The 21,863-nt window shown below is 43.5% G+C and overlaps 1 protein-coding gene across 11 annotated transcripts in view; it reads right to left on the bottom strand.

The window, feature by feature from the left end:
- Positions 1-21,863, bottom strand: part of CELF2 (CUGBP Elav-like family member 2) — a 527,290-nt gene that overhangs the window by 296,654 nt on the left and 208,773 nt on the right. For 3 of the 11 annotated variants that reach the window (XM_047865598.1, XM_047865595.1, XM_047865600.1), the window contains exon 1: positions 16,918-17,143. The exons of the other annotated variants lie outside the window; for them this stretch is intronic. In XM_047865598.1, coding sequence (XP_047721554.1) covers positions 16,918-16,991 — 74 coding nt within the window. In that variant the 5' untranslated portion in view covers positions 16,992-17,143. Of the gene's footprint in view, positions 1-16,917; positions 17,144-21,863 lie in introns of those variants that run through there. 11 annotated transcript variants of the gene reach the window in all.

The raw sequence follows: 21,863 nt of genomic DNA, 5'->3' as shown, positions 1-21,863 counted from the left end.
AGGAATGAGGTTCATTTTAAATCCCCAGAGAGGAATTCAGGGTCAAACTAGCCAAGGAACAGACCCAAGGGTACCATGTTCCCATCAGGAATTGGTCTTAGGGGGCTAAAAGAGACCAAGACACCACCAGATGGCAGCACAGAGCCAAATACGATTCCCATTTATTCTTCTGGGATATAGGACAACACTGGATCACAGGAATGGCCAATGTATCACCAGAACGTCTACTTTTATGTTTAATAAAGGTAAGATTAGAGAAATAAAAATCGGTCCCCAAAGAAAGGTAAATATTGAGGCTGAAGAAGTCTCTTGTCATTGCACAGAACAGACCCTCAATTAGTAACTGTACCTTTGCTGTGCAAATGACAGGGGAGAGTAATTAACAATTAATAGAAGCTGCCCTCAATTTAAAGCCTCGAAGGGAAGTAATTAAATTTAGTAGAAGCTGTAGCCTCTAAACAAAGATACATAACACAAATACAAAAGGAAACACAGATTTGAATAATAAATGCAAATTAGAAACAAGGTTTGACTACAGACTGAAGAGAAGTGATCCTAAAATTATTTTCCCTAAGAAACGCTCAGTTCAAGAGACTAGTCTATGAACCTATTTTAATCTAGGCCAAGGTTTGATGTGAATCCTGGCTGATGTTTCTTAAGTACAACCTTGCTTCCTGAGTGTTTATGCATGCAGATCAGACAGCTTCCCGCGGTTTGAATTAGCTGTACAAGTACCTTTCATATCAATGCAGATATACTTGATATATACAGTGTCAACACTACTACCAGGCATGGAGATCGCAAACAGTGCTCTGCTTGTTGGTCATGAAATAAAATTGCCAAGCAGAATTTGTGTAGCTACAGAGGGTAAATTAATGCAGGCAACACAGTTATTCAGCAGTCTTTAGCCTGCCTCTCGAAGCTTCTAACAGAAACATATAGGGAACAGAAGCGTTACATCTGGCTACAGCTGCACATTACATGGTCCATTGAGACTCAGATGCTGATGGCTGAACTGAATAACAAACAGCTGGGTATAAATGTAAAAATCAGGAAATCGATTTTAAACACACCTACTTCACAAATCCTCTGAAATCCCAGCACTGAATGAGAAAGAGCAGTTAGTACTGAAGAATGCAAAAGCATCGCTGAGATTAGAACTCAAAAATATACCTGGGCTCCCTGGTGTCATCATACCTAGGCTGGGCTCTCCTGTTACTCTTTCAGAAAGGGCAGTGTGGTCACACACAAAGGCAGGACCATCAGATCATTTTCTCGCTCGGGTCATGCTCCAGTTGAAAGTCAGCAGAAGAAACTGAGCTTCCTACTTGAGCTTTCAGAACGAGGTACTATTGTTTCATGAGTGTAACTGAATTGAATGGAAAGGTTGCCCTGAAAAAGTGGGCCTCAGGGTCCTCCGATGCTGAAACCCTGGGCGGTGGGAAGGGTGTTCAGACAAGGCTGTAGCCAGGCAAGCTCGGTACCTGAGATTCAGGTCAGAAAGACACAGAAGTTACCGAGACAGCATGTCTCCAAGTGGCCGGCAGGGTGCACACACATGAAACGCAGAACAAGCTTTTGTTAAGTTTTGTTACATTTGCTTTTGTGAAATTCCTTCAATTTTCTATCCAGGAGGATTTCAGTATGGGAATGGGTCAGAGAAAGAAAGGCTAGAAATTCCTTTTCCTGAACGCTTAAAAGCAGGAATAACCCTTTTTGTGGGAAGGTTTGGGTTAGTCCTATGTACAGACTTTTAAAAGCCGGCGAATACGTTTGTACTATATTGAAGAAGGGCTAGTGACACAGGATCAGATGCGAGAAGACCACATATTTTATCATCCAAACTTGGGACACTTTTTAGGCTGAAAGAGGGACGATAATGATGATTGCATGACAACGGGTACGAACTGGGAGCATCCCAGCTAACCAGGACACCTACTCCCTGTAACTTGAGCACCAGGTGCATGGCAAGCAGCTTGAGGTCGGATATGGAATGCCAGTTAAGTGGCTATTATCCCATCGGCTTATTTTCATTCTCTGTGCCCACTTGTCCTCAAGATTCCAGATCTAGTGTAAATTAAAGAGCACGTCTAAAGGAAGCTCAGGGGGCAAAAGGGTAGAGTTATAGGTGAGATCTTGCACAATGCATTCTGTGGATCACACCAGATCCATTCTGACTTCATGGAATAGGGCACTGCTATGCTCTGGCAGCTGTTTTAGATGAGAAAGAACTACAAGAGCACAGGTTTTAATAATTAATGCTGATTTCCCCCCATCTCTCACACTACCCGGATTCTACAATCCAAATGGCCAAGATCATGAAAGTGCTAATATACATGAACACTTCCACCGAGAAACCATATTTTCTCTACTGGGTTCTTGGTAGTAAGGAACACGTGAAATATGATTGTTAAGAACTCTAGGAAGGATCCAGATAAAGCAAAAAAAAAAAAAAACTGGTGAGCAAGTATTACATTACTGATCCAATGTGATCTGCAAGATGAAGAATGAAGGTCGTCAGAAAGACAGAACAGTAACATTCTTATTTCCCAATAAGAAAATCCTTTATTTGCCCAAAACAACACAATTGTGCAGATCCCTCTTTCTTTAAACCAGTGTTTCCCCAAAGAAAGTCAACAGTGATGAATAAAGCTCAAGTAACCAAATGGAGGAATTACTGGCAACGCTTTATAAAATTCTGTTACACGCGGAACAGGCAGCAACCATCCAGTGCATTATGAGACTTTAAATATTTTTGTTGAGAATGATGATTAAGGCAGAACTCTTGTTCAAGGAGATGCAGTTTAGAGAAAAAAAAAAAAACAAAAAAACAAAAAACCGAAACAGATTTCAGTTCAGAAAATGTTTAGGTGGTTTCCACATGACAAACAAACTGATCGATTCAGCCAAATAATAGGTCAGCTGTGACTCATAAATCCTCAACTCCTCAGCTGTCCAACTTAATTTTAACTATTCAATCTGTGGTTCAAACCAGAAAACTGCCGTGCTCTTTCTGACTTGCACTGAATTTACCGCACTGCCGTGGAATCAATTCACTATTGTAAGGGCCAACAAGAAACCTCAAGAATCAGATAACTTTAAGAGCTAATTTACTTTGGTTCTGGGCTAATTACATTTCCTAAAGTAAGTTTTGCTGATTGGTTAAGAACCCAAGCTATCAAAAGCCCAGGTATTTAGAGACATAAACACATAACCTGTCAAAAAAGAGCCCTGAACATAAGAGAAGGTTATTTGTAACTCACAGAGGGAATTTATGAAATACACAAATTGAGTTGCCCTCATTTATACCTTGCAACTGGGCAATTATATTATGGAGACTGGCTACACCTCACAGAGGCCTTGCTTCAAAAGCTGCAACAATCCACTTAAAGATAAAATAAAAACCCACAATACTTGTTGATGTACTGTACTCCACAGAAGGCATTTTACTTGGAAACCAGAGTTGATTTCAACTCTATGAATGTTAAAAATACTGAACACAGTTAGTTACTTTCACGTGATATATAAGGTGGTCTATTCAAAACCCAACACACCTTAAGAGTTTATAATTTATGTTAGGAAGGAACATCCAATTCACCAAGTACACACTAGAGCTCAACAGATTTCAACTATTCACAATTTAATTATGACCTGATAAATACTTCTTCGATGACATTTCTGTCCTGTCAGGGCGGGGCCTGATAGAACCAGGAACAGTCTGGGGCAGCTGGGTGGCTCAGTCGGTTGAGTGTCTGACTTTGGCTCAGGTCATGATCATAAGGGTGAGTTCGAGCCCCACATCAGGCTCTCTGCTGTCAGCTCACAGCCTGCTTTAGATCCTCTGTCCCCTTCTCTCTGCCCCTCTCCCGCTTGTGCGCGCGCGCGCTCTCTCTCTCTCTCAAAAATAAACCAACATTAAAAAGAATCAGGAACAGTCTGTGGGTTTTCTGAGCAACCCCAGTCAAGTGTTGGTTCTGCTTCTACTGTGGATTAAAGCTTCACCATGACTTTTCTTCAGGTTCTTGTCGAATTTGAACTCTACTAGGGTCTGGAGAGGGAGTTGTGACATTCTGAACTATCACATAAATGACAAATGTAATACCTTCAAAACAGTAACGATAAACAGAGCAACGACGTCATCAGAAAACATAACGTGACAGCGATGGAATGGAACTGCTGCGGGAAGGCAACAGTGTCTGTATCTCAACCAACTCTCTCAAAGTGGCCCATTCAAGCGTGGATCGAAATCCACCTGTGGTTCCCCATTTTACATCCTGGATACAGAGCGTTCGTGAGAGGAGGTGCCACTGTGACTTAGGTGACAATGGAGCGAACCAAGTGCTGAAAGAGTAGTAGCATTTTCTTCCAATTATGTGATCATCCTTGGGAACTTAGCATTTTGACAAAGTGTTCAAACATCGGAGAACGGAGCTGATATCGCGCAGTTGAGAGCCATGGTATTGGGCCTTATAGTCTGATTTCTGAAAGCCTTATAATGAGGGAGGAGTGGGTATACATTCCATTCTTTGGCTGTATTTTTGTTCAACAAAGCCTGCAATTTTCAGTCACTTGAAAATGTAATTATAGATAATGTTTGCATCAGTAGCAAGAATACAATAAGCACACGGGGCACGAAAACTCCACTCAAATCACATCCTCTTAGGTTACGACGCTTGTCTCCCGCCAAGAGTGAAGGCACGTCGACAAGCTCATACTCGATATGAAATGGCTTGAGGGTCAGACCAGCCCATGCACGAATTCTCCTCGAACCTGTCCGTATCCCTTCCTTTACATTGGGTATGTGGTCATAAAACAGCTATCTACCATTTGCTGAAAATCCAGAGTCCCCTCAAATGTTTAGACACTTGAGCAAAAAGCTACAAAGAGGGCCAAAGTTTACAGACACTTGAAATGGATGGGACACCGTGTTCAAGGTGGTCACAACTGTCAGTCCATTTGTTCAGGGACTCCCTTATGCTACTGCCTACTTACTTGGCCCACTTATGGAGGGATAAACCTACATGTAGCATAGAAAGGATTCTGCAAAAAGTCACCAACTGAGGGGGACAGTAGAGATTGAATACCACCTGAGAGCCTTTTTCTAATTCACAAGGCAGCCTGCTCTGGGCTCAAGGCGCCCCTGAGAAAGGCCAAGTGTTCATCTGAATTAGATGTAAAAATTAAGAAGTTGGAAGTACACAGGGGGAAGGCCAGGTGCCTAATGAAGTCTTCACGAGAAACCTCTTCATGAAATATCTGGCTATCTCGAATGAAGAACAAGGACCCGCCTTAACATTCAATGTTAACTGCTTCTTTATCTCTGCAGTAAGTGAGAATCTGAGGCATTAAGAGATCTTGACATTGCTATGGTGCCCCTTTCTACTGACATCGCTCACAACACACTTGCCTTCTAGACTCAGAAATCGGTCTCGCTATGAAATAAAATCAAGAACAAGCAATTTATGTGAAAAAGCACATAAAAAGCAGATTATTACTGGGTCACAGCGAAGAAATTGTACTTCATCCTCGGAACCCGCATCGTCAGCTGCCAAGTCACCAAAGTAACCAGAAATTCAGCGTACTTACGGTCCTAGAAGTGTCTAAGAATCCCTCAACAGGCAAAGACAGCCTCCTGTACCAAAATGCAAGGTGGCCTGAGAGAAAGACCTCAGGCTTTGTAAACAAGCACTTGGAAACAGAGGAATACCATCCCCCTTCCCCCAAACCTTTCTTGTTTGCAAAACAGGAACGATACAGCTTAATCTTGCAAAATTTTTCTGAAGATTATTGATATTTTATACAAATTCCTCAGCCTAATGGCTGGCCTCCAGGGTATCCTCGGCTACTATCATAAAAAATTTCACAAAGTACACTCAGGAAGGAAGGTAGCGTTCTTTAAAGCGTCCGTAATCAGGAGAAAAACATTTAAAAAGGAGTATTTATTTGTCCAAGAATTATAGCTTTGTTGACATGAGAGAACATTTTTTTGGCTTCTGGGCAGACATCATTATTTTATTGAACAGACAACTAGAAATCCCAAACTGAATCAAAAGTATCATGTTCTGAGTAGACCTGAAAAAAAAAAAACCACACAGGAGCAAGACAAAGGCCACCACGTGGCTTCTGTGGCTGACCATGGTCCAATCTTGGTCACTTTTTATAACTACTGGAACAAAATCTTGGCCCAGCTGAAAGGCTGCCTACAAGTTAATTGGACTTCTTTGATACTGTGATGATAAAATGAGCCGATTGCAAAGTACCGATCAATCTGTCCAGGAATGTTTGCAGTATGTGCATGGCTGGCCCCTTCTCCAAAGACTTTGCCAGCTTTGGGCCACAGGCCTAGTTTTCCCTTCCCAACAAGCTCAGGACCAGCAGTCATCTCTGATGGGAGTTCACCACCAACGTCTCTGACGACGTTCACCCTAATGCCAAGCGGTCTGTTCCGCAAGGAAGGGGACGCTTAGCTTTGGCGGTCATGCTAGTGACCTGGAGATCCGCAGTCAACATCATTCTCTCAGCCGGAGCGGGTGCCGAGTGTTCTCCTGGCCCATCACTGACAACACCCTTCAACCCACGCACGCGGGCAGGCTGTATAGGCTTCCCAACTGAACCTGAATACGTGTGATCTCAAGCAATCGAGCGACGTACAACTTTAGGAGCAAATCTTCACCCTAGCTGAGGCAGCTCTAGTCTCTTAGGACGTCAAGGACTCAGTCAGCTATGTTGGGAGAAGTGCCTGTTTATCAACGCACAGACCAGAGTCACTGTGACGCCTCCTGCTGTTGGGCACCACCCGAATACACACCCTATACCCACTGTGCCACCTCATAAAAATCCCTGATTCCCTCTCCAAGTCTTTTCCTCCCTCAGTGACTCTCCTTCTGTGTTCTCTAGGCACTCTGTGGCCTGAACACCTAAAGAGGAATTAGGCACCAGTGTCCACCATAGTCCCTCTCCATATTCACATCACCCAAATTGTTTTCCCAATGGCCGGGTTTCTGCTAGGGCTAGGAGTCCCATTATCGGGAACCAGCCTGCGTATTGTGCGGTTGATTCTCTCCCCATAAGAAAATCAAAATCTATTTCAGCTGGTGTAGAGATGGGCTTTTTTTTTCCCCCAGAAAGCGCATAAGGGGATATTGGATGAAGATATTGCTTTTTGCTTCAACCCTATCCCAGAATGGAAGGTCGGACCACGAGTTCACAGTTGGAAGACGAACTGCATTTCATTTCTCAATCATCATGCAGAAAAGGGAGAGAAAAAAAAAATCAGTCTTTATAATGTTGTCCTGGGGACTGAGCATTTTCTGGAAGTTTATATGGGAGCAATACTGCTTTATGGGTCTTTGGCTGAGACTTTAAAGCACGAATGTTCTGAGGGAGAAAACATTAACCGGTCAATTGTAATGAGGTTTCACTGTACTCGACTCTCCCAGGAAATGGAGGTGAACTTGTGGTCAGTTTTAAGTACCATGAAGCTAATAAAATATTTAGGTTGTCATTCCTTTCCCAACGTTAGCCTCACAGTAATTCTGTGGGACAGGTAAGGAGCATATCTTATTATCCTTATTTTCTAGATGAGGAATCTTGACAAGTCAGCCAAGACCTTAAGTGGGCATGGAACAAACCAGAAGACAAGCCAGGGGAAGGCTTCAGACTGCTGTTTAGTAAAGGGTCTTTAGTCTTGAAGAGCAACCTCCAGCCCTGTAGCAACATCCCTAGTGATCCCGGCCTACTACGCCCATGCAGGACCCAATGCAGGACCCAAGGCAGGGCAAACGTCCCTGACGAGCAGAAACAATCTAACAGGAAGTTATTTCTAACAAACAATTTAAACCCACACGTGCCTCACGGCATTAACATGGTTTCTGTATGAAGAATAAGGTTTCCTGAATTCTTCTCTGGAGAAAAGTGAATTCTGTGGCCAGGGTCCATTCAGGAAAGAGACACAGAGTGCTTTGCTTGGTCTCCACTCCAACAGAGTGCTTCTTAAGGGGCCTCGCAGGACCAGAAGTGAAGGGGCACCTGTTCAGGACTGCCCTCGTGAATACAGGACAGGAAGAAAGAAAGTAGATATTGGAGGCGACCCTTTGACATCTAAGAGTAAGAAAAAAGGCAGTAAAAGGAGAGAGAGAGAGAAAGAGGGAAAAGGAGTCGGGAAAACGTGGCTTTTTGTGAAAAGAGAGAATCCTGACAGGTAGCGTCAGCATGTAAAACAGACGTGCCTGGCAGAGGCACCAGTGGTGGTAACCAGCACGCAGGCTTTCTAAGAACTGGCGTGTAGCCTTTAAATCCTGACACCCAAGAGAGATGGCTGCGTGGACAACGGGAGTCACGAGGAAAGAGGTCACCAGCATGGACGGAAGGGAGTAATTGCAGTTGGAAGCCTCCTGGTGACGATTCTGAGCAAGCAGACACAGCTGCCGAACATCCAAATATAGCCGCCGCCTGAGACAATGGCATCCGTAAAGTTAATCGTTCTGAAATACGCTCCCCTTCTGCTCGCCCAGAAAACTCAACGCCCCTTCTGTAACGTATGAAGACAAAATAAAGCTCCGTTTACAGAAACGCGCAGCTACTCTGGTTGTAGGAGTTGACTACAAGTGACGGCCGAGGGCTTTCCACGCTGCCCTCCCGTCAAGGCTCCCGTTGGGAGAGATGTGGTGTGGACACACGTGGCCCCTTCTCTTCACACGGAAGAGAACTCTTCGGGAAGGGCCTAATTAAATGGGCCTAGAGAAGATTCAAATACAAGAGCCAAGAAGATATCAATCGGGAAAGCCTAAGGAAGGCAGGAAGCAAACTCAGAAACAGCTATCCTGTTTAGGACCACAAGGAAATGAGCGGGTGCAAAGAATCAGGAGTGGAGAGCCAAGCAAAGCAGCCTGACTACACGAATATACCTTAGTCTTCTCCCCAAGTCTTCCCTCCTCCTGCCTTTTCACCTTATCTTTGCCTTTATCACTCCCCTAAGGTTTTCAAGGAACAAAGGGGATGTCAGGTTTCCACATTACTTGCTCTACCTACTCGACCCAACGTCTTACTCAGGAGATGCAGAGAGAAACCAAGTGGATGCAGGAGCGCATGTGTGGGTTTCGGATGGTTTACGTCAGTTTACTCTCCCCCCTCGTAGGTCCCCACATCTGCTCTAAGGTTAACCTTCTGAAGATGTCCTGGTAAGGTGCTGAACTCCCTTTTAGGCACCATGGAAATTTCAAGGGCTCTGTACAAGGACAGCAAGGCATGGATAATGACGTACATCAACGAAGAGCGGGGGCAGGGGCCAAAAGGCATGAGGTAAGGGACGTAATGTGGTCTGGCCAGTACCAGCTGGGACCACCCAAGAAAATACCACTTAGGGCCTACTGTCCAGATCGCTCTGCGAGGAGCCTTTCTTCCTACTTCAAACCTGGAAGATCCTGATGGGAGCGACATGTTGATCACAACGGAGCCACAGGAGGGGGCCCCCCAGGTCCAGGGACTTTGCAGCAAGGACAGAAAGGACCACTCAACCCTCAGCTTTCTACTCAGTGAGCGGTGACAGCACCATCAGGAGGGGCTTTTTTCCCTTACCTTTAACAGAAACTTGGGGGTTCTGGGCCGAAGAGTCAGAACATCGTCTTGAGACCTGATTTGAATACGTCTTTGGTCAAGATGCTAAACTTTTCTAAATCTTACAGTTTTCAGTTATGAAGATAATAATCTGTAAACACAGGCTGTGTCATAACAATTTCAGAACTGTTACACCCAAAGACCACTAAGGGGCAGATATTCCAAGAAAGTAAAGACTTATGCCCAATGAGGTAGTTTGTCATGTGTATGTACTTTCACACACATACACACGTGCATATATGTACTCATGTGAACACACACATACACACACATTTTATGCCTACTGACCACAGCCAAGTGAAGAATGCTATTTTGCTCTCTTAAGTTATGAAAGGACCAGCTGATTTTATTTTTGGCAGATAAATGTGACACAACTTTCTAAGCTACGGGGGGAGATAGGAGAAACGGAGACACAATTCATGGAAAAGGATATAAAAATGCCACCTTAAAATTTAATGAGCTTGTTTGCCTGGGTGGCTCAGTCGGTTAAGCGTCCGACTTTGGCTCAGGTCATGATCTCGCGGTTTTGTGAGTTCGAGCCCCACATCGGGCTCTGTGCTGACAGCTCGGAGCCCGGAGCCTGCTTCGGATTCTGTGTCTCCTTCTCTCTCTGCCCCTCCCCCACTTGTGCTCTGTCTCTATCAAAAATAAATAAAATGTAAAAAAAAAAATAAAAATAAAAAAAACTTAACGAGCCTAGGTCAAACTACCAACTGTCTTTACAAAAAAGTATAAAAATTAAGAATTTCAGCACAAAATCATACAACTTCAGATCCTACTATGAGAGAACTCGTGACTCTCCCATGGTACCCCTCCCCCCAAAAAGCTTTTAAGCTGTCCAAAAGTTATGTCAAAACGTCAAATCAATCAGCTGAAATTAACTGCATTCCCTCTGAGGAGTCACCACCGTCATCTGTGAAAGTGGGCGATCTTGAGGCTACTGGAGCCTATAAATGTCAGACAAAGCAGCTAGTGGGTTGGGGGAACTTGATGTCCACAGTTCTAACAAAGGCGTGAGCAGAACCTCCTCCTACCGAGGAGACAAACCTCTTTGACTTCTTCAGTTATTAAGACTTAAAATCAGGGGCGCCTGGGTGGCTCAGTTGGTTAAGCTTCTGACTTCGGCTGAGGTCATGATCTCACAGTTTGTGAATTCAAGCCCGCATGGGGCTCTGTGCTGACAGATCCTCTCTGCCCCCCCCCCCACCATGTGTACTGTCTCTCTCTCAAAAATAAATGAACATTAACAACAACAACAACAAAAGACAATATCGAAACATTCCCCATAACCCCATTTTAAGGCACTGTTACTATTAAAGGAATCCCATGATCTGGTCATCTGTCTGTAGGACTCCTGCCGTTCGGCTGACCAAAAGGGAGCACTGATCATTTAAACTGAGTCCTCCTCAGGATAGATTTATTTAAAACCTGACCTTAAGTAAAAGGCCATATGAGTCTGGTAGAAAACTTCGTAATAATAAACCCAAATGATATTTTAGTCTAAATACAGGCTAAACTTAATTTACATAAATCTTCAGGAAGAAAAAAAAATGGGTCTAATAATTTGCTGGCAAGTTGGCTCTGAGGCATTCATTCAAATGGAGTAATTAAAATTTAACCAAAAACGGAATTTGTACTCATCTGTCATTTTGAGAGCCGTAGGATTACATATTTATTAGCATTCCATTTTAAAGGATCAGCTGATTTTAAAGTATCACTCTCAGTATCTGAACATAATATACAATCTGCAGTTCATAAAACAGACCGTTCATAAAACTCCGGGTGTAGCTCTGTGAACGTGTAAATCTCAAATATGCTCACCAGGCATTTCGGCCATGTAACTGGAATTGTATTTCTATCAAACCAGTTGGAGTAATCATTTTCTGTCCCGATTCGGAACAAATGGCAAGGGTGAAGCGGTTCAAAATCTCCCTGTCACCCCCTTTCCTTTAAAAGTCCTTTCTAGAAGGAGACTAAAGCTCCCAGTAAATGAAAAAGAAATCCCCGGGAGGAGAGCGAGGTTTCCTTCCCTCCACATCTAGATTCAGAGCATGAGAATATTGGATGGCACAATTACACAGTGATGATGCTAAAGGGGGATAATTATTTTACAATTACCTGAGAGCATCACATTTACTGCGCTAATTAGTTTTTGTTTCCCACAAAGGTTTTTCCAGGAATGCGCAGCTCCATTTCTCTTCGCTTTAGCAAGAGCTTTCTCTTAAGGAAAAATAAAACTACGTTTTCTGCACTGCCACACAAGTGGCCAGTGACGCTGGCCCCATTATGTTACCGGTCCCTCCCTGACAGTGGAAACAGACACGGGGGCATGGGAACTTCTTGGTGTGAATGAACCGGAAACCGTTAGTGCTTTCCAGACCCTCCCTTCTGCAGTGCTTAGCACACCTACTCCACCAAACAAACAGCTGACTCCTCCTGGTGTCCTAATCTGCAAACAAAAAGCAAAAATGTGAGCCTCTGAAAAAAAACCAAAAAAAAAAAAAAAAAAAAAAACAAAAAACACGCAAAAAAACCCCGAAAACAGAACCCCTCTGGTATTAATACTCTAAGTGGGAAATAAAGACTTTTGAAGTTTGGATGAAGTTCGGCCCAGGAAGTATGCCGCGTCAATGGCTTATTAATTTAGCTCCCTGTAACGTGTTGAAAATATCAGGTTTTCCAGTGGAATGCAAATCAGACAGAGGATGCTTACAGTATTGTTCAACAGTCGTGAGGATGACTGAGAATGTGCGACAGTGACGTTCAGGGCTGTGGACAAGTCTACATATATCAGCCTCAACAAATGAGCACTACCCTGAATTTTGGCACAAGAGCTAGATCGTGCCCCGTGCTGGCTACAGAACACTCAAGTTCATCAGATGGTTCTGCGTGCCACAACAGTACCTGTCTTGAATGAGCATTTAGTTTAGAAGCAACAAAACCACAAAGGAGGGTGGTAAGGAGAAATGAAAAGTTCGCAAATTTATGTTAAAAAAAAAAAGGAGGGAGATTGCAGTCTTTTATCAGAGGCCAAATATACTGTTGTTACAGCTGTTGGGGGAGGGGGGAGGGTGAGAACTGCTCTGAGGTGGAAAACATCCTAAATGATCCCATGAAATCTTAATTACTAGGTTCATATCGGAAAATCTTATCTCCTTTTTTATCTTGTCTCGCAAGGTTCTTGTTCCCCCCAGTTCACGGTGTCTCATCAACAGATTCCAGAGTAATCTCAATCCAGCAAATTACAATTAAACGGCAATACTTAACAATTAACATAATACCTCTAACCCAGATCAAAGATAACATTAGTGTTCCAAAATGCCAATATGGGAGGAGTTTTTGTTCTCAGGAAGCAGCTGATACTAAAATATGTATTGCTCACTGAAAAATCCCACTTGAAAGTAGACTTTAAAAATTTTCCTTAAAAATCCATATGCATAACCCTTTTTGCAGAATCTTCTCTAATTCCTTGCACGATCATCAAAGAATCAGGTGCTAAGTCCCAGTTATTGCTGTATTTTATTATTGGTAATGGCATTTTCTGAATATACTTCAAATCCCATCTTTATCTTACTGGTACCTTGTAAACCAGAAAATATTTTTAATTAAAATATATTCTCTTTAACGAACATATGGATAATAGTGTGAATCTGAATCAAATTAGAAAGTCAACTCTGAACGAGTCACACATGTTTCCTATAATGCTCATTCTCATGTGGCATAATTTTGGATTTCTGGTAAAAATCTACGTCGTATATTTAATCCACGGTTCTCTCTTCTCTCCCCATCAGCACGTGAACTTGCATTTATGTAACACACGCACAAGCCAACCCCAGCTTTGCTGTCCACTGCCTATGAGGCATGGGCAGCATACAACACCTTTAAACATGACCTGTAAAATGGGTATAACCCGCCCACAGCAGATCTATTGCTAAGGTTAGAGACAGGTATATAAAGTGCCTTGGTACACAGTAGGTATTCCATTAATGACTCACGTTTTCATCATTTGAGGGAAAGGGAGAAAACAGTAATTACGACGCCTTCCGGAAGTGGTCACGCTGCCCCCTACGATAGTTTCTTCATCTATAAAACGAGGTCTGTCCAGATGGTCTCTAAAGCCCCTTTCAACTTGAGCGGTGAAAGCCCCTAGACCCCTCTCCCCCCCTTTCAGCTTAACTGGACACTGACATTTTTCCAGCTATCTTAACTCGGGAGGACCTAATGAACAAAAATGGTGAATTCACCAAACTGATGAATTTACACTCCGGATAACTTTTCTCATTTCCAACAAGGTTACTTACTGAATGTGGGTGGGTGGGGGGAATAAGATTTCATTTTAATTTGTTTCTTGATGTCTTATTCTAACATCACAAATCGGAATAATTTTAAAGCTGCATTTACAGATTTTTTTCCACCTGCAATTTCTCATTTCTAAGACGTGATTTCTTAGATTCTTCTGTTTAAAAATTGAAAAGCACCTAAAACCCCTGAACGCATATGTGATCATTGAAAAGGTTAAACAAAGGAAAGCCCTCATCCCCACACCCATCCCAAACCCACTGCCCAAGCTTAAAATAGAATTTTTGAAATCAGTTCCTACTCTACCTTCATTATGCTTTGTTGCAATCGATATTCTACAGTAGCATAAAGACAACAAAACGTCAGTAGTTAAGATTATTTAAAAGGTCTATTTCCATTTACAGTTTCGATACTGAAGGCTTAAAAACGCCAAGACTTTGAAGCATATGTCCCAACAATTCAGAGCCACTGCAGAGCCTTAAATGATCTGGGCTCTTTAAACACTGGATGGCTCGTGGGGCCATCAAGCGTAATAATTCATCTCAAAAGCTATTTGTTCATCTGCCTTGAGGACTCAAACATATTACATCTTGCAAACTTATGTAATATATTCTTGTGGGAGAATGCCATTGAAAATATGTCCTACTGCTTTAGAAAATCAACACCAGAAAAGCCCCTATGCTTTATTTAGGTCCCTTTTAGGAATAGGCCAATATTCAGCCGCCTGCAATTTAGTCCAAATGGCAATATACCATATGTGACAACCAGTCCCGAAAACAATAAATCTGCACGGCTATCTTCTCAACCGCATGCATATGGCAATAAGACACAGTGCTAGGTGGGCTTCAAGCATTTTCAGCTTGTCACACGCCCTCCCACACACCTCTGTTCCCCAAAGATAGTCTCCAATGTGAGTTAATTACAAACTATTTTGGAAAGCATGCTACAGTACTCAGGGCTAAGAGGACATAATAGTTATCTTGGAAACAAATTATTTACAAATCCTCTATTTTTATTTTTTTTTAAAAAAGTTGAATTAAGCAAGAGTTGGCAAACACTGAAAACAATGGGGGTCTGATTCCAAAGGATATCATTGGGAAATAACTAGCATCTGGAAGAGAAGTGGGGGTAGTAAGTTATACCAGGGTTTGCATAGGAGACTCCATGGCTGAGATACAAAGGCTCTATTCAGAGCAAACAGTTTGAAAAAGCCACATTCATCCACCAAATGAAAAAGACAAATTAAACTTTCATAATTCGTAATTTAACTGACAAGAGACAGCATCTTTCGGAGACCATTAACACATTAAATTCACAGAGCATTCATTAGATGGAGATCTTCTGGTCACCTAAGTAGCAGGTGACTGAAAACTCAATCATGATCAAGCCACTTCTTCCTCCCGACGCTCCTCCTCCGGAGAGCAGAAACCACAAAACTTTCAATAGCAAATGCACAAACAAGTATTATATATCCACACACCCGTATATTTTAAGGGGGACAGGACAGAGATCTTGTAAAACAAGTATCACGGGAATGTTACTAATCAAGATTAATTTCCCAGAGAAAATTGCCAAAAGGAAATTCAATATTTTAATTTACGTTATCTGATTGTCTTAGTTGGGACAATGAACCTGATCGTGTGTACAAGCAAGTTAACATTCTTCATATCGACTGGAAGGACAATTCGCACTTAACAGATTCTATCAGCTGCCTTCCCCCACCCCCCCCACACTTTTGTTTTTTTAATCCTAGGGGCTCAAATAATTGGCCACCGTGGAACTTCTCAAAAATCTCTTCACTCATAACATTTAACATGCTAGCAAATGAATCTAGCACCGTAGGGGAAAGCGAGCTGCCAGAGAAATGGATCCGAAAGCTGTGAATGGTCTAAAAACTGCAAAGGGTACATAAGGTGCCAGAAAGAATATGGATGTGAAGTCGTAGAGCGGGTAGAATAGGAAACATTTTATATGTACTCTTAGCAAGGATAACCGTCGTTTTTTCACTAGATTACTTGTAGCCTAGATTCACTGGCAGAATTCTTGCCCGATAAGAGACAATTTTGTACATTCCAAGTCCAAAAAGGACACAGACCTTTCAGACCCGCTTCTGGCAATCCTTTTAGGTTTCTTTTTCATAACACGCCTGAAATACAAGTGGATGCTATTGACTCGATAGCGCCCGAGCTGATAGAAGAAACTTTCCTATCGAGACTAACGAGCCAGAGAAAAATTAGATATACTTTCCTTTCCTCAGAAATCCCAGCTCCGTACTTCTCCCAATAAACTCTCCACCCTAGTTTGGCGACGTGTAAAACAACCAGAACCACATTAATTATTAAATTATAGACTGCACATCAGACGAACCACCATGATTACGTAAAAATTACCTCTAATGTCTGCAATAGAGTACACCGGGCTATTTTAACGCTTTATAATTACCCCCCCTCTCCCCCACCCCCCCGTTTTTTTTTTCCTCTTCTCTCCTCTCCTTCCACTTCTCCCACCGCCGGCGAAGAGTCTTTGCAAATGTAAGTCGGAGGAGCGGGTAATATGGTAAGAAGGGATCTTTAAATGGGCCACGAGAGCTCCACCAGACCCGCATTTCAAATGACACGAGCGTGCACGCGCGCACCCCGCCCCGGGACGCCGCGCCCCGCCGACCGGACCCCACGCCCGGACCCCGGGACTCCGCGTCGGGCTCGCCGGTCCCCACCTGGTCCCCCGCTCGCCGGCCGCCGCCTGAAGCCCACGCCCCGACCCCGGTCCGGGTCCCGGTCCCCGCCCCGACCCCGCTCCCCGCACCGCCCGGCGCGGCACGTCCGGACACTCGCCCCGCTCCCCGCGTCCAGCGCCGGCTCACAAACCCGGGGGAGGCGGCCGAGCCGCAGCCGCCGGCCGCCCTCGCCCTCCTCGGGGGCTCCGGGAGCGAGACCTGGCGGCAGCCGCCCGGCCGGGGGCGCGGGGAGAGCGGCCGCGCGTGCCCCCCGGGGCTGCACTCACATTCTGTCGGGAACTAGCAGGCGGCCCTCGACCATCATGTCCGGGAGGAAATCCAGCTTGAAGGCAGAAGTCATGTTCTCGGCGCGCGCTCTGCGCTCGGGCGGCGGGGGGCGGCTGTGCGCGCGTCCGAGCGGCCGCGGGCGGCGCGAGATGGGCAGGGACAGGTGCGCGCGGCCTCCCGGCGGCCGCCCGAGCCGGCACTTGTCACATTCTCTCCCCTCCCGCTCTCCGCCAATCCCCTCCGAAATCCAGCGCCCCGGCGACGGTCTGCGGAGCGCCAGGTGCGGCGAGCGGAGGCGGAGCTCCGCGCCCGCCGCGCCGCCGCTTAACCCCTGCGGGCCCGCCCGCCCGGCCCCCGGAGGGAGGGACCCGCCCGAGGCCCGCGGCTGGGGAAGCTGAGCTCACCAGCTTTTAAAAATAGCCAGACTTTCCTGGGGTCCCCAGCCTCCAGCAAGGCAAACTAGTTCACCACGCAGCCTCGGTCCAGTTCCGCTCAGTTCCCCCATTTGCACGGCGCCTGGCACGAGGCCCGAATAACCGCTGTGGTAGATCAGTGCCACTGTATTGCCAAAGCCTAGTTCCCATGACGGTCCAAACCCAAGTCCCCAGCAGAAGCCGGGAGAAAGGGCACCCTCACGAGTGCTTGCTGAAACGCACCTCGGTGCGATCTGCTAGCCAGCGTATGAACTCCCAACAATAACTGATCTAGCATTCGTGGGTTGGTCAAAGTAACTATCAGATAAACGGCCCAAGTGACATTTAGGGACTTATCTCAATGCTTTAAGGACAAAGAGGACTCAATCTGCACAGAATTACATTTCCTTTGTATCATTTTGGAAAAACGCACAAGTTCAGATAAGGGACTGAAAAATGTGAATCACGGTAATCACGTTTTCTTTTAAAAAAGGAAACAAATTTGTCCTTTTCTAGTATTTAAGGATGAAAAACCAACGGACTTTATTGAAAGACTGTGAGAGCTGTAACGTAACGGCCATGAGGCCTAAACATCCATTTAAGATGTGTGACTTGACTAATAGCAGTGGTGAAAAATGGCGAAAATCTCAAAGGAATAAAGCAGGGAGTTGAATTTTCCCAAGCGATTTGCAACAATTCTTGAAAGGTAAGTATACAGTGACGTTCTAATTCGCTGTTGTCATTGTTTTGTTTGGTTATTTAGATGAAAGCAAACTTTTCACAAGGTCACAGGATGCAAGGATGTAAAACTTCTCATATTTCATGTGCTAAAGCAACATCATAAACTGCATACCAGAATTACAGTTTGCCTCTTATGGTAATCGCTCTCATTTTGTAAGGACATAGCACACGCCTGGGGATACAGTCACGGTAGCCAGAGGGTTAAACAACTAAGTCACGTGTAGTTAAATACACCAGGTATAAGCCTGATGTATCAGGCACCATTATTCAGAGAAACGATCTTTTCTCACAACTTCTTGTGCGATCATGAGACCTGACCATCTTTTGAGATTATGAATGAAAACAAATATTTATACACCAATTTTAAATCCACCTATCAATTTTAAATCCAGGCTTGATGGATGGCTTGAGTAATATGAAGTAACAGGCCCGGAGTATTCAATTAAGTCCATACATACTTAATGGACTTGATTTCCTCCTTCAGCTGAACAGTATATCTGGCTTTGACCAAGGCACTTCTAATTCCAAGACAGATGCAGGGCTAGGACTAACCTTCATTTTAAAATATTGCCTTTCTGAGGAATGAGGTCTAAGTTCACAAGGAATTGAAAAACAGAAATTGAAAAACAGATGCAATGAAATGAGTTCTTAGACCCAAAATGCCCAAACTTTTCCTGATAGTATCGAGTTCAGCTTACTCCCTCTCCTCGCTACTATTGGCTGCCTTTGAAATGATAAGAATTTTGTTGGTCTTTCAATAACCTTAATAAAGTAATTAACTGGATAAATGAGACCAACCTGGTCAGTTCTTGGTTTTCGTACATTTATATAAATCCCAAATGTATATAATGAGCCAACTGTATAACAAACTCATTTTAAGAATGAGCATAGCCGGCCTCCAGAACAGAAGCAAAACACAGCCGCGTTCATCAAAAAGAAAAATATTTTCAAATCAGCTGTGGAATAAAGCTCCATACGTATCTCCATTCTATAAGGTATAAGATGCTTCATTAACATGTACACTTCTGAAATATTTATTTTCTCTTTAATTGCATGTGAATTAGTTGGGAGAAGCTGTAGGGAAGCCCTCTTACTGACTTAAGCCTTCTCAGCAGTTTGTTAAATTCTAGTCTCAAATCCCTTGAGGCAATAGTGGATTCAAAGCAGCTTTTAATCACACTATAAGGAGGGTGAAGTAGTATGTAAGTAGGTCATAGAGAAAGAATTACAAGTGCATAGGTTATTGCCTTATTTAACAACTACGGTGTATGTACCAGAGTTTTCAAAGCACATTTGCTTCTGCCATTTAAAGTTAGAAGCAAAACCAGGGTCAAGTATAAAAAGAAAACCCACTCTTACATGGGATACCGTGATGATGTGAACCAAGGAACGCTTATGGAGTGTAGCTGAGTTTAAATCGTTTGGCTGCCAAATACATAAATAATACAGTGATTGCACAGGCACTTGATGCAGGTGCCAAAGAGAAACAAAATACACACATACACACACCCTCCACAGGGTGTTGTTTCCATGATCATAGCACATACACAATAGTCCTTTTAAAAAATACAAATTTCAAAAGCTCTTGAGTCTAGAAACGAAAACAAAACAAAAACACCCAACCAAATACCACCTGATGAAAAGCATAAATTTCCCGTTTCACTGCTTTGGCAGAACGAAAAAACAAAATCTAGAAACAACTCAATGGGGCCCCTTTTTTAATTTTCATGCAGTAATGAGCCATCAGGTATCATGTTTTGGCAGTTGGTGTTATTTGGCAGACAGCTCCGCTGGGCCGCTGTTCACTCGGGTTCAATGGAGCTATTTTATAGCCAAGGATCTTATCAACAGCAGTGAAAAGGGATGAGGCCATCAGCGGGCCCCTCTCGTGGACATGACCTGGTTGGTGACACCACTGTGTGCTGACATCACTGGGGACGGGTCTGTTGGGAACAATGAAGATTCCTCATAGTTTTAGCTTCATTGTAGAAAAACCTTAAGCTCTTTCCTAGGCCCATCCCCCTACCTTCTCTAATTGTCTATTTTTTTTTTTTTTAATCAACTTGCTATTCATTTCCCAAACAAAAGGCAATTCAAGAATTGGAAGCACTTCAAGGGAAAGTTTCTGAATGACCTCATTTTATATGAGGCCTTCCAAGGCAATCGGGTGCTCTGTGCTGTTTCAGCAAGCTGCTTCCCCCCACCCCCATGCCTCATCTCAAACTGAGTTTTCTCCAATGGTCATTGTTTGCGCACTGAATTATCACTGGCATTAAAAAAAAAAATCTCAATAGAAACAGCATGCTAATAAATGCATTTGTACATAGAGTACACACTGCAGGGAAAAATACTATCCCAGTCACCCCACTCAATCAACAAACCAGAATATAGTCCCTTGATCAAAAAGCTTTCAACATTTTTGCAGAAAGTTTATACCGTAAGTTAGAGACTGGTGCTGCTATATGGTGATTAGCGTTTATAAGCAATTTTTCCCCCTACAGATAACCTTGTATATTTCATGATAAATTTCCATTTTTTAATTGTTCCTATACACAATGTCCTACATTGCAATCTCTTTAAAAGCAGAACACCATCAGCTATGTTATCATAGATATCATATCATCTTCACAAAAGCGTCTCCCCCTCCCCCCCCCCCCCCCCCCCCGTCTGGCTCATCATTACAAACTGGAATCCAAAACATCTTTGCCCTATCACATTTTCGAATTCAAATTTTATTAACATAGCTGTTTCGGTTAAAAAAAAAAAAAGCCTAATGTGCTCAGGGCCATTTGGAGCAAGACATACAGGCCCTATAAGGGGATTTCCTATCGTTTCTAGCCAATAAATTTGAAATCCACATGAATGTTAACTACCTGAGAGAATATCTGACTTTGTGGCCATGTGTTTGTTCTTGGCTTTCTCCAGTTTCATTAGTAACTTGCAAAAATAAACAATGGTGTTTTTTTTATGTGCTTCAAAACACCCAAACAGATCCTTAAGCGATACATTGAAATACATCTTTTCTTCTTCCCATAAAGGCATCCCTTAAAAAGACTTTTATCGCCAATTATAAATTTAAAGTGATCACTTTATTATTCACACATGCCCCCCCTCCCATTTTCCATTGAAAGCTTCTGGAATGGTGACTTTGTCACATCCCTAAAATGACTTAAGTAAAATTAAATGCCAATAAAGATGAAGTAGTTATTAGAGTCTTATTTTACATTTTTACAGGAATTTTAAGTAGTCACTCTCCCTTGAGAACAGCTGCTACTGGCTTTTTGCAATCTTGTGTTTTTCTGAATCTGTTTTTAATAGAGCAAAAATACATAATGGTGAATTTATCTTCCTTCTGAAGAGGCCCTCAAAATGAAGACGGTTCTTTGTATACATACCTTCGTGCTCCGAAATGAGATGCCCCTCTAGAGTTTCCAGAAGCTTCCATTCCAAGGGGATGAAATGCTAACACTGTGGGTCTGTCAGACCCAGAGCCCAACCAGCTCATCACTTCTCTCTCTAACTTGCCTTTCCCCTTGCCTTTCTCCATGATACCGCTGTTGCCTTCTTTTTGTTCCCCCCTCTTAGCTTTCTCTCTCAGATGGAAGCTAAACAATGCCAGAAGCTTCCCTCTACAGCTGCGTGTCTGAGGAGGCAGGTGACTACCCAAGTAAAGAGAGTTGTGGTTGGTTGCTTATCTGCGAGAGAAATCAAGTTTGCCTTGCCCTGACCAAAGCTGGTTTCTGAACTAGGAACAGCTGTCTCTGGAGTGAGCCATGAGATTCCTTTCCAGA

Source organism: Prionailurus viverrinus, chromosome B4, assembly GCF_022837055.1.
Source record: "Prionailurus viverrinus isolate Anna chromosome B4, UM_Priviv_1.0, whole genome shotgun sequence".
Taxonomy (NCBI): domain Eukaryota; kingdom Metazoa; phylum Chordata; class Mammalia; order Carnivora; family Felidae; genus Prionailurus; species Prionailurus viverrinus.
The sequence above is the reverse complement of the archived record's forward strand: the minus strand, read 5'-3'. Positions and strand labels throughout refer to the sequence as shown.